The sequence below is a fragment of the Acipenser ruthenus genome, chromosome 8 (genome assembly GCF_902713425.1).
Source record: "Acipenser ruthenus chromosome 8, fAciRut3.2 maternal haplotype, whole genome shotgun sequence".
Taxonomy (NCBI): domain Eukaryota; kingdom Metazoa; phylum Chordata; class Actinopteri; order Acipenseriformes; family Acipenseridae; genus Acipenser; species Acipenser ruthenus.
In genome coordinates, this window is record NC_081196.1 from 17665822 (window position 1) to 17679279 (window position 13458).

At 38.1% G+C, this 13458-nt stretch overlaps 1 protein-coding gene across 1 annotated transcript in view; it reads right to left on the bottom strand.

Annotated features, from left to right (window-relative positions):
• Positions 1-313: 313 nt before the first annotated feature.
• The window catches only part of LOC131737744 (uncharacterized), a 35920-nt gene continuing 22775 nt past the window's right edge, over positions 314-13458 (bottom strand). Inside the window, exons 8-12 of the mRNA XM_059028665.1 lie at positions 12421-12553; positions 11764-11924; positions 11260-11344; positions 2268-2301; positions 314-2022 (exon numbers count right to left, since the gene is read on the bottom strand). Of these exons, the coding sequence (XP_058884648.1) occupies positions 2295-2301; positions 11260-11344; positions 11764-11924; positions 12421-12553 (386 nt within the window). The 3' untranslated portion in view covers positions 314-2022; positions 2268-2294. The remainder of the gene's footprint in view (positions 2023-2267; positions 2302-11259; positions 11345-11763; positions 11925-12420; positions 12554-13458) is intronic.

The following is a 13458-nucleotide window of genomic DNA, read 5'->3' on the forward strand; positions in this document are numbered from 1 at the left end:
TGGGTTCTGTTTTGGAAAGGAGTTGCAATCACAATTTTAAGGTTGGCAGCTGTAGTTTTGTTTAGGAAACTGGAGTCAAATAAGAAATCTATTGGAATGTTTTTATATTTTACAAAACTTTTTGTGTGCCTCATCCACATTCAACAGGACCAAGTCATCTTGTGGTTTGGTCCTGTCCTGCCCATTTCCAAACTTAAATGTGAATCCAGCACACACCTAATACCAAGACTCGTTTCCCCTGGAATTGAAACGTTAGGACAAATAAAAGCACAATTGCAAGTTGTTGTTTTATTTAAGACTTTTATTTAAAAAATCTGCACTCATATGTGCATAGTATTAAAATGAAAACTATAATAATACTTTGTTTTCAGTTCAATTTTTTTTATAATGCTCTGATTTTATTACATTTTATTTAAAACAAGTTGGACTTAAGACAAAAAATACAGTACTGGTATATGTAAAAAAAAAAAAAAAAAAAAAAGACAAATTTTAAAATATATTTTTAAAACATTTAAAAGCAAAAAATTGAAAGCTACAAAAAAAGATAAGCAGTTCAGGAGAAGTGGGTGTCCTCCGATCCCAGTGCCTGGTCAGTTAGGGCTGCTGTAGGGCTGTGAGGTGACTCAGTCCTTCTTGATTTTACCTCCCCAGGAGCGCCAGAGCAAATGCGAAGTTCTCTGTTGAATGTCTATCGAAGGTTTGCAACTTTGCGTACCCAGAACAATCCTGCGCTCCCCTCTCTATATGACTCACCCAGCACACCTGCTTTTACCAGCTGAGCCACTCGGGGACCCCCAAACCCCTAATCTTTTAATAGAAAAAAGATAATTGTAGGTAAAATCAAATTCAGTATACCTTTTTTGAAGTAAAACAAATGTAAGAAAAAGGTCAAAAAAAATAAATCTAAGATTTCAAGCATGAACTAAACAAATATGCTAAACGTGATAAGCTTGGTCATGGAAGCTCATCATGTTGCATTTAAAAAGCGAGTTCTTGTGAACTGAAATGTGTGATGGTTCTGGGTGTATATATGCACATAGTCAAGGCATGTCCTTCTGCTCCACTTAAGCAGCCTGACTCTTTTACAGATATATTACATTAATTACAATATAATGTATCCATTTTTGAGGCACCAGCACATGCCACTTTGACCTGTACCATATTCTGAATGCACAGAACAATATTGTTCTGGCGTAAACCCAGCTTAGATAAAACTATATTCTACAAACAAAATAAAGCAATAATATAGGGTAATATAAAAAAATAAAAAGTTTCTGTTGGTTGAAAAAAGTCTGATTTTTTTATTTTTTATCTTTGAATCTATTACTGAAACTTCAAGCTTCCTGATAGGAAATATCCAGAAAGGCAACTTTTCCATCATACTGGACATATTTTTGAGATTGTGTTATCTTTTGAATCTTTTTTTGAGAGTTCATTTTTGTTTACAGAAAGGTAAATGTGCATATAATGAAACATTGGAGTTTCCTTTATATATACAGTATATAAGGAGGCCGAGGAGGCTGTGTGGTCCAGTGGTTAAAGAGCAGGGTTTGTAACCAGGAGGTCCCCAGTTCAAATCCAGCCTCAGCCACTGACTCACTGTGTGATCCTGAGCAAGTCACTTAACCTCCTTGTGCTCCGTCTTTCGGGTGAGACGTAACTGTAAGTGACTCTGCAGCTGATGCATAGTTCACACACCCTAGTCTCTGTAAGTCGCCTTGGACAAAGGCGTCTGCTAAATAAACAAATAATAATATATATAAAAAATTGCACATATATGGTTCTTGTCTCATGTTTCATTTGACTATTTTCCAAAGTGGCTTATCCATAATAAGTACAATAACATCACATTATTTTTTAAACATAAGTTTTTAGGTCAATGACTATTGAGTAATGTACAAGTTCTGTATATTCTTCTTGCTTCTCTTTTGCATGCATCTTTTGTAATGCAGGTGATTTTTGCTCAAGCATGATGCAGGTGAGGTGTTCCATAGAATCTCCTGAATTGTTACTGGAAGAATTCTGAGTGAAAAGAAAGAAATCACATTATAAATTTCAAACTAAACATGAATGCTTAGCATTAATATCCTCTGCAGCGGTCAATACCTGTAGATATTTTACCTTATCTTTCATTAAGTGTGTTCCACTCAGCTTAAGAAACCTAACTGTTTCTGTGGTCAATATCTGGTAATGAAATTTGCATTGGACATTAGTACTTAAATCTAAATGTAATTAAAAAAATAAAACAAACAAACAAAAAAAATTACCTTAGATTTAGGATGATCTTGACTGGGTTATTTACTGAAACAACAAAATAATTAAACAATATATTTAAGAACAGATAACTACTATTAGGTTTCCTTAGGTAAACTTAAAAAAATGTGTTCTAGAGAACAACAATGTAACTCAATGGCAAGGGTATTTATTTTTACATATTAATTTGTAAACCAGGAAAAAAGCTACTGAAATAAATACACTGTTTTACATCTAGGTCTAAGCAAAAATTTACAATCAAATATTTGTGTGGTAAACTTGCCTTTCGTCCTGTGCAATGAAATATAGATTTAAAAAACGATATGCCCACCATAAACCACAGTGAATAAACCACAGTAAACAGAAAAAAAGCAGAAAAATGAATTGCTCAACAACTCAGATACCTAGTAACAGACACTAAGCAGGCAGAAATTCAACCTTAAACACAAGGTAACTTGAAATGGTTCTTGGTGAACCTAAGCATGTATGTATAAAGGTGGCCTGTTGCATTAATAAAGCCTGGCTCTTTTAGAGCAGCAATATTGCACGCGCTCGTGTCCTGTCCCAAGCATGGAGAAATTCATTAGAAATCGCATATAAATGACAGTGAAAAATATATAACCCTAAGTCTTTAATTCTCTGAATGTTGTTTGCACATGGTAGATGTGGCAAATGTGCATTAACTAGCATTTCCATGGCAGTAAAAGGCCTAACAAACTGAATGTGTTTAAAACTAGTTTCTGTAGTATCTGGCCTATTATTTTATGCAATGTCTAAACTGTAAATCTTTTTATCTTCCAACTTTTTTAACTTCTGAGAGTGATCCAGATCTTCCAATTTGTCTGCATTATTTATTGATAATAAACTTTTAAAAGTTTGACAAGAAACAATGATGTACTTGACTTGGCCATTTTAATCTCCATAGTAGAAATCTCATAATTTTCCAGACCCTGCGTTCTCACCGACAAAACAGGGCCTGCCCATGCTACAACGATAGCCTTGGATTCCCTATTATTTTATTTATTTATTTATTTATTACTTATCCTACAATGATATATTCTGTGTGCTTCTCTGTTGTGTTTCTGTCTATATCAAATTACCATTACTCCAGAAAAAAAATTGTGTTTTAATGTATTTGCAGTGTTACAGTTTGCTGTTTACTACCGCATAGAGGTGGTACAATGTTATGTTTGAACTGTGCACATGTGTATGTGCGAATTGGTTAAGAGTATAATAAAATAGATTCTGTTCAACAGCACAGCTCTGTGTAACTGTGTCTAGTTTGTGATATTGACAGGTCCAGTGGTACATAATATAAACTGGCAATGAGGACTTTCATACCGAACCTAAAGTCATCACATACTGAGATTAACATATTGATTGCTGAAATTCTACATTACTGAATTAAGAGGCTAGTTTAGACAGGGAAAAGATGGCAGCTATCATAGGACATATTGATGTTTCTGATGAGAATGTGGAGCAGTGGACAACTTATATCGAACGATTAGAGCATTATGTTGCTACAAATGATATAACTGAAGGCAAACGAGTGGCGGTGTTACTAAGAGTAATGGGGAGCAACACATACAATCTTTTGAGAAGCCTCAGTGCGCCAGAGAAGCCGGGTGACAAAACCTTTGAAAGTATAGTGGAAGCATCGCAGGCGCATTTCTGCCTCAAGCCTCTCGTGATCGTCGAAAGGTTTCGTTTTCATAAACGGAATTAGGAAGAAGGCGAGTCCGAGATGCAGTACGATGCTGCTTTAAAGAAGTTAGCTGAACACTGCGAGTTTGACAATCACCTGAATGGCACTCTACGAGACAGATTTGTATGCAGTTTGAAAAGTGACGCCATACAAAAGTGTCTTTTATCAGAGCCGGGATTAACGTTGAAGAAAGCAGTGGAGATAGCGGTATCCATGGAAACGGCTGCACAGGAGGCACAGCACCTCAGCGCTTTCCTGAAGGTAAATACATTATCCATTTCTTCAACTAAAAAGGCTAATAAATGCGGACGTTATGGAAAGGAGAGCCACAATGATAATTATAATGATTGCTGGTTTAAAGTTCAGACGTGTCGAAATTGCGGCAAGAAAGGCCATATAGGACGTGTGTGCAGTTTAAAAAAGCCTGAGGGCATATAAAGGGGAAAAAAAGCACAGTCTGCTAATTTTCAGACGAGAGGGGTGCATCATATCGAAACGGCCAGTGTCTAGTGACGATAATGATACTGAATTAGTATTACATGTTCTGACTCTTAAAGGGGAAACAGCCGCTTATTTGTGTTACACTGGTAATAGAAGGAAAAACACTGAAAATGGAATTGGAGACAGGGGCTGCAGTTTCATTGATTTCAACTGAAATCTACGAGACAATGTTGAAAAACACACCCTTGCAAACCACTAATGTTGTTCTGAAGACGTATACAGGGGAGGCAGTTTCACCAAATGGTGTAATCACAGTAAACAAACGGCGCTGCTCCCTTTATATGTGGTTGAAGGAAACTACCCATCTCTCTTGGGCAGGGAATGGCTGAAGCAAATATACGACTCAACTGGTGGGAAATAAGGACTGTTAGTCAATGTAACAATTACAGCCTAGAAGCAGTGCTACAATGGCATGCTATATTCATAGGGGAGGCACTTTGAGGGGCATTGAAGCAAATGTGGCCAGTACATTCCACGGCCAGTACCATATGCAATCAGACCAAAAGTGAAAGTGGAAGCAGAATTGACTCGTTTAGTGGAAGCTGGAGTTTTGTCACCTATGCATTTTAGCGATTGGATCACAGCTATTGTACCTGTTGTGAAGAAAGCTGGCTCTGTAGGGATATGTGGGGATTTTAAAGTAACGATAAACCCTGTCCTGTGTGTAGAACAATAGCCAATTCCACGCATTGAGGATCTGTTTGCTTCTCTAGCGAGAGGTCAGCGCTTCAGCAAACCAGATTTGTCCCATGCTTACCTACAAATGAGAGTGGAGGAAAACTCAAGGTAATACATGACTATCACCACACAAAAGGGCCTGTTTTGCTACAATCTGTTACCGTTTGGTATTGCCTCAGCTCCAGCTTTGTTCCAGAAGGCTATGGATCAGGTGTTACAGGGCCTGCCCAATGTACACTGTTATCTGGACAACATTCTTGTGACCGGGAGGAATGACGCTGAACATCTCAAGAACCTTGACACAGTTTTGCAGCGTCTGGAGGACTTCGGTCTGCGTGTCAAGAAGGAAAAATGAGGTTTTCCAAAGTATTTAGGCCACACAATTGATGTCGAAGGAAGTAGCAGCGATTATGGACGCCCCAGCACCAGACAATGTGAGTCAATTGATTCATACCAAGTCTTGCTACTGAATCCACTTAATGCTTTGCTGGGGAAGGGCAAGCCATGGTATTGGTCTAAGGACTGCGAGGAAGCGTTTAAGAGGGCTAAAGAGCAGCTGATTTCATCACACGTGTTTACACACTTTGACCCAAATCTCACAATCAGGCTTGTTTGTGACGCATCACCGTATGGCGTGGGTGCAGTCATTTCCCATGTTCTGCAAAATGGTGATGAAAAGCCAACTGCGTTTGCATCCAGGACTCTCAGCAAGGCTGAACAAAACTATACCTAAATTGAGAGGGAGGCCCTGGGAATAGTGTTTGGGGTCCGCAAGTTCCACGAGTACCTATATGGGTGTGAATTTAATCTTTTTTATGTCAGTCTAATTGAGAAATTACCTGTAAATAGTTCTGAAATCAGGAAGGACACCAGAGCTGAACCTATACTATCTCAAGTCTTGGAGATGATTTCAATGGGATGTTTTGAGACGAAGGGAGACAACAGTGGACCACATCGCTTTAATTGATCATCTCAGAAGTTGGGTTGGATTGTCTGGTAATGTCTTAAAATGGTTCAATTCATACCTCACTAACAGACAGCAATTTGTTTCATTAGGAGACATTGTGTCTGGATTTTCATTGGTTGCCTGTGGCATTCCCCAAGGCTCTATACTGGGACCCATTCTTTTCTCATTGTACATGTTACTGCTGGGTGAGATAACCCATAAACATGGTGTTAACTTTCACTGCTATGCCGATGACACACAGCTCTACATCTTTGTAACATCTGATGATATCCTGGCTGTATCAGCCTTAGCTGAATGCTTTACTGATGTGAAGAGGTGGATGTTCCACAATTTTTTTTTAAATTAACCCTTTGCGGTCCTATGTCGGACCAGGTCCTACATTACAATTTTCCCTTTCCGGTCTGATGTCGGACCCTGTCCGGCATCATCAAAAAGACGTAAAGCACAGGTCTCTAGTTGTTTTTTTCTCCGGAAAAACCATTCAATGGCCAAGTGAGACCGATATGAGCCGAGAGAAACCGAAAAAAAAGGGGTGGATCTGAGCAATACACATAGCCCCGGCACCACAGAGATAACACGGCCATAAACAAACAAGATAGCTGCTTCCACATCCAGCGCTCAAAGAATATCACTGACATTTGCAGAGCTTTTGGAGATGTTACAGTAATAAAATAATGACTTGGATCGCATTATTGAGGAGTTTGGTGATAAAACAAGTGATCAGGAGATGATTTATCAGTAATTACGACTATGACGAGGTATGTGAAAAATACAGCGAACAAGGGGTGGGGTGGGGCTGGAGATACAGAGTGTCATGTTGATATGCAGTGCCTTTTAAACCTGTTTTACTGGGAAAAATACTTTTAAACAGCACGTCTAAAATAAACTGCACGTGTAAAAATAAATTGGACCCGACGCGCCTAATAAATGGACCGCAAAGGGTTAAACTCTTATAAGACAGAGGTTCTTTTATTAGGTTCTCAGCAGCAACTAGAAGCAACAAAATCTCTAAAAATAGATCTGGGCAATTTGACCACAAACATAAAAATGGAAGTGACAAATCTAGGGGTCTTATTTGACTCTGATTTATCTTTTGAGTTGCATATTCGTAATGTCACCAAAGTGTCATTTTACCATTTGCGAAACATTGCTAAGATTAGGTAATTTCACTCTTTATCTGAGAAACTAATTCATGCTTTTCAGTCTTCCTGACTTGACTACTGCAATGCTCTATTCGCTGGGCTTCCTGGTTACGCCATAAATCGCCTGCAGCTTATACAGAATCCAGCTGCTAGGCTTCTCAGCAGAATGAAAAAAAGAGACCATATAACACCTGTGCTGACTTCACTGCACTGGCTCCTAGTGAAGTTTAGAGTTTATTTTAAAATTGTACTTCTGGCTTATAAAGCACTTAAAGGTATGGCATGAGATTATATAAAGGAGCTTCTAGTCACTTATAATCCAGGGCTAACAATGGAACGTGAAACAAGCAATGTGATTGGTCGAGCAAGGTTCCAGTTGTACGTATATTGAATGGATACAGACATCTGGAGCCTTGTCACATATTTGAAATCACTGCACTACAAGTTACCAAAGTCTGAATGAAGGTGTATTACAGTGAATGCCCTGTTAGAGCATTAAGGTACCTACTCAGTGCAAGACCCTGTTAACTTCAATGACATCTATGCTATTAAAAACATTGACTGAAATAGTTTTATCTTCAATCTACAATCACAGCCCGTCAATAACTTCAGACATGCATTTCATGGTTAATAAAAAGGGAGCTTTATCAAGTACTATACTACTGCACTCGTGGCTTGAAATTATACTGTTTGTAGTGTACTGCATAGACTGATTCTTTCTGATTCTCTATTCATTTTTTAATTACCTAACAGCTTTGCTGGCACAGTGAAAGTGTCTCTGGATAAGCCACTGACCTTTACTTTCCAAGCCTGGTTAAAATCTAGCCAGGGGACAACATTAAATTTCATCAATTCCAATTGAATGTCTTAATAGTTGTCTGTTATAAGCCCAGATATCATCCTTGGTGGTATATGCCTCACAGATGTTGAGTCACCCCTTTCACTAGACCTAACCCAATAACATCATCCTACTTGTAACACTATATTTCCCATTACACTTGTACTGTCATGTAGGGGTTCAACCAAATGTCATTGTCTGGACTGCTAGCATATGTTGTTAATTACAAAATTGCTTGCCTCTTGACATTTAGTTCCTATTGCTGTGTGATCAGACCTGACACAATTGGGCTTGCCTGATGATGTTATCATAAAATAGATTATTTGTCTACCACCCCAGTGGAAATCTGCCACCCTGATAGCTTCCTGTAAATGCATTAGACACACATTATCCCTTGCACTTATTGTCTCCTAAAGGATTACACAATAGAAACAGTGCACCCCTAACAGTGCATGACAGTTGTTGTATTGTATTTTTATGTGAATCTAAGAGCCCACTCAGGCATCTTGTTTACTAAATATATTGATGTAGATAATTGTTGTCTCTTTCATAATAAGCACCCAGCTCAAACTCCCTTCAAAATCACAACATGAAGGGGACGGAGCAAACAAAGTGCTTACGTTTGTGTTTTATCACATTTCTTCAGAATCGGGCCCTAAATGTTATCCATTTATTGCTAACCGGATGGGACGTTTGTCCTTCTTTTAAACTCGAAAAGTAGTTTCTGCAATGGCTAGCACAGGTACACAGTCTTGGGGGAGGTGATTGCTTAGGGGAGAATTCTGCACAATAACATTCAGGGAGCGTCTTGCTTATTAAAATGATTTGCATATTTTTGATGCAGAGACGGTTATCTATTCAGTGATGCCAAGATATTTAGTATGCAAGGAATCTGAGAGGGCAATACATGGGCAATAAATGTACCATCACCTAGCTGTTCTGTATTTCTCGAAAATGTAATAACTTGCAGCCTTTTTAAAATAAATATTTTGCATATTTTTAAAGAGGATACGATTTTCTATTCATTACCAGGTGCAGCCTCGCATCGCCCTGCCTTTAGTGGGAATGGAATGTATTTGAGACTTATTTATCTAAAAATGCAGGGAAGCGTTGTGTTGCCCAGCATAGCATTCAAATTGAAGGGGCACTTAAGGGAGAGATTAATGAAGGAACGCAAGTGTGGACTGCATATCACAGATTGGAAAACACCACTGTTGTGGTAACCCTGCCCTACGAGCTACAGCATAGTTATCTCAAATAATCTAAAAAAATTACTTGTTTGTGAAAACTCATGAAACGTTATAGATAATGATTGGAAAGATCTCCACAAACTGTCATGACACTGTCAATAGCATACAAATTCAAAGCTGATAGTAACTGCTGAGGCAGTGAAACTGGTAGACCTCTTGATGCCTTCCGGATAATTAAATATTTTAATATACAAGATACCACGCATAATTCATACAAAGTCTTGAATAATGAACATCTGAGCCTCTTGATAATATCCTCTTGAGAATTTCCCTCCAATTATTTGGGCATCGGGTGTGTAAAAGATTCTCTCACAAAGGAAAATAAACTGATGGATTATGGCAAAGTAACAGCTTTGCTACAGTAAGGAAACAAATAAAGGAAATAGAGCTGCCGAACCTTTTTCAGCAAAAGCCTCAAGCATGTAATCATCATACTTTTTTTTTTTTACTGTGCTAGATTTGAGCTAGTGATAGATATCGGGCAGCAGTGTGGAGTAGTGGTTAGGGCTCTGGACTCTTGACCGGAGGGTTGTGGGTTCAATCCCCAGTGGGGGACACTGCTGTTGTACCCTTGAGCAAGGTACTTTACCTAGATTGCTCCAGTAAAAACCCAACTGTATAAATGGGTAATTGTATATAAAATAATGTGATATCTGTATAATGTGAAATAATGTGATATCTTGTAACAATTGTAAGTCGCCCTGGATAAGGGCGTCTGCTAAGAAATAAATAATAATAATAATAATATCTATCAGTGTTTTCAAACTGCTGTTGTTGAAGGTTACCGATACAATTTTACCCAGCTCTGCCCTTATTTGGCAATGCATTCAGTTGTTAGTCATATGCTCCTTCACAGCATACCTGTTTCAAGAGTCGGACAGGACTGTGCTCTCTAATTGTGTTTTTTAAGCAGTAATTCCATATTTGTATTATGTGAGAATTGCACTGCAATGAAATGCCACTCTTTTTCGATACTTGACTGTGATTACAATGTTATAAGGTCTTCAAATTTAGTGAGTTTCCACAAGCTGGGTTTATACAGCCTTGCTAAAAATCATTACAGATAAAGCATTGAATGTCTTCATTTTGTGCACAGAGAAAACTGTTTAAACTGTAGAAACAGAGTAGAGACATTTTATTCAGACATGCCAGACATTGCAAAATGACATTAAGTTAACATATATTTTGAGAGCCCTTGGAGCTGGTGTCACTAATACACTTAGAAATAAGGGCTGGATGCCACCTGGTGACAGCCCTCCAGGGGAAAGAAAAGGTGCTGCAGAACAGGAGGAAGGGAGGAGCAGAAATGTGAAAACTAAACAACAAATTGTAACCGAATGAGGTGGTGAGTTTAAATAATATGTTGAATCTACTTAATTACATTGTCTGGCTGAAATACGTTCTTATATATTCTTCTTATTGCATATATTATATAAACAATGTCCATACTAGTATCCACATTTCCCAGTGTCGGACACTATACACCTCAGTCCATGCATGAATCTGCAGTTAGTGGCATGTTATGCAGTACATTTAACACTGTCCTGACTACCTGTAATGACACATGGACTGTAGGAAAAACAGGCAAAATATTAATTTAACCTTAATATTAGTTAAAACGTTCCTGAAATAAGACTAGCCTGTCTCATAATGTTTTGACCTGATACTAAATTAACATTATAAACATATCTTTTTTTCATTGTGTGAATGGTAAGTTGTGGTTGCTTCAGCTATACAGTACGTGACTGCCAGCAGTTACCCCAAGTCTTCCTGTTTATGAATTGTATATGCCGATATGGTAAAAATGGTCTGATAGCCGTCGGCCAGAGTAAGTGAATTTCCTGTTTACTCAAACACTCGCACACTTTGTTTTACTCTATTGGAACACCTTCTACCTTTGTGGTATTATTTCTATTACTACTTACCAGACTTTGATAATGATGCAGATAAAAACTGTTGCAATTATGGTGAGTCCTGTTGCTGCTGAAAAACATATCAGGATATACTCCCCTACAAAATAAATGAAAACAACGAATTCAATTAAAACATACAGTTCATACTGTTGTTATGTTTTAAAAAACTGCTAAAAGAGAATTACATCACGATAATACAAAAACTAAGATATAACCAACAAGTCCAGCAAGTTCAGTGGTACCCCACATATAATGCATTTACAGGAAACAAAGAATAATTTGCTGAACATTTGTTCTTTATTTCATAATGTTTCTGGAATGGCTACTTCAATGTGGTACCAGTTGTATTGTGCATATGAGCTATAGACTTACCATCAGCCACTTAAAACACAATAACATGTACTATATGGCAGTGAACAATTAATAAAAAGTTTTAATAAACTACAGGTTTCCTCAAGAGTGTAATCAAGACTGCAAACTTTTTGTGAAATAGAAAATACTTAAATAAAACCTTACAGGATCTGTCTTCTGAGGTAATTCTAACATCAATCTGAACAGAAGCTCGATGATGGTAGTACGATGCCTCACAGATGTATATTCCAGACTGACTTTCCTTAAAAGGCCCTTCAAAGAACAGTACATTTCCCAGCAGTTTCACAGGAGACACACCATGCAGCCTAAGATGTAAAAATATATACATCTATGACCATGAATGATGAATTTCAGCATCATCAAAGCCAACCTACTGTATATTAAACATTTCTTATCGGCAAGCAATACGTCAGCCTCTTTGAACTGATAAGGCCCAATTTTCCACTGAAAATTTCCATCTTCCATTATTATTGTCTGCTACAAACTGAATGGAACAGCGGACCATGGGAAAAGAATGGTGTTGATGGCTCCTTGGGCCGAGCCATTGTGGAGACATGAGGTATCTACAGACTTGCTATGACAGCAACCCTTAGGAAGCACAGTGTCCATCTTCCCATGGTCTGCTGCTGATTAACCATGAAATGGTCAAGTGACTTTTACACAAACCTGTACTGTATGTTGGTGGAGTTCTCCATTATTACAGCTTTTGTATGTAATGTATTTGGCTGTTTTTTTCTCCACTCAGAACATAATGGGTTCACAACTGTAGGTTTGCTTTATGAACGCATTGTCTTAGCTTACCTTCTACATTCTAAACGGTACAGTGGTATATTGCCATTCACTTTCAGTTCAATTGTCTGGTTCGGACGACCCCTCTGCAGGATTACTTTGCCATTCATTCGACTTTCATGTAATACTTTTATGGAAGAAATATCTGCAAGTACAACAGAATGTTATTTGTGTGCTGCAGGAGGAAAACTGAAAGATTATCAGGTGTAGTGTTTGATTTGTTAAAGAGTACTGTACTTACAGTACTGAGGTATGTGTATTATCCTTTTCTCTGTAGCCAGACGCTCTCCATGATTAATAACACAAGTTATGTTCTGCCCTTCATGTAGGGCAAATGGAAATTCATAGATACTGGTAAGCATTCCTGTTCCATTTTCATATTTGTATGTTATATTCCCAGTATTATTCTTTGGTAGGACCCAAGAGATTTTTCCAGTTGGACTCCCAATGGACTGGCATACAGCTAATCTATTTTGTGTGTTTTTTGGTGTAGCCAAAAAATTTTTAATGATAATATTTGGATCTGGAAATAAATCAAGAAAGACTTTTATAGTAAATTTCACAATACAAATTCAGTCAGGGAACTCATGCGATACATAAAATATTTATTACACATTAGACACGATAACACATTTATGCATATTACACGTTCTTGGATAAAGCATTTAACATATAATACATCTTTGGCCTCACCTCAGGGAACCCCTGCCCATACATTTTTCCTCTGGTAAGTGGAGAGGCTGACTGTAGGAAAACCATGGGCAGGGGGCAGGATAGCTCCCCTCCCCTTTAGATGAAGCCAAAAAACAGATGGAGGCTGGGGAGGAGGAGGCAAACTAACTCACAGCAGGGAGGTAATAGATTATTATTATTATTATTTGTTTATTTAGCAGACGCCTTTATCCAAGGCGACTTACAGAGACTAGGGTGTGTGAACGATGCATCAGCTGCAGAGTCACTTACAACTACGTCTCACCCGAAAGACGGAGCACAAGGAGGTTAAGTGACTTGCTCAGGGTCACACAATGAGTCAGTGGCTGAGGTGGGATT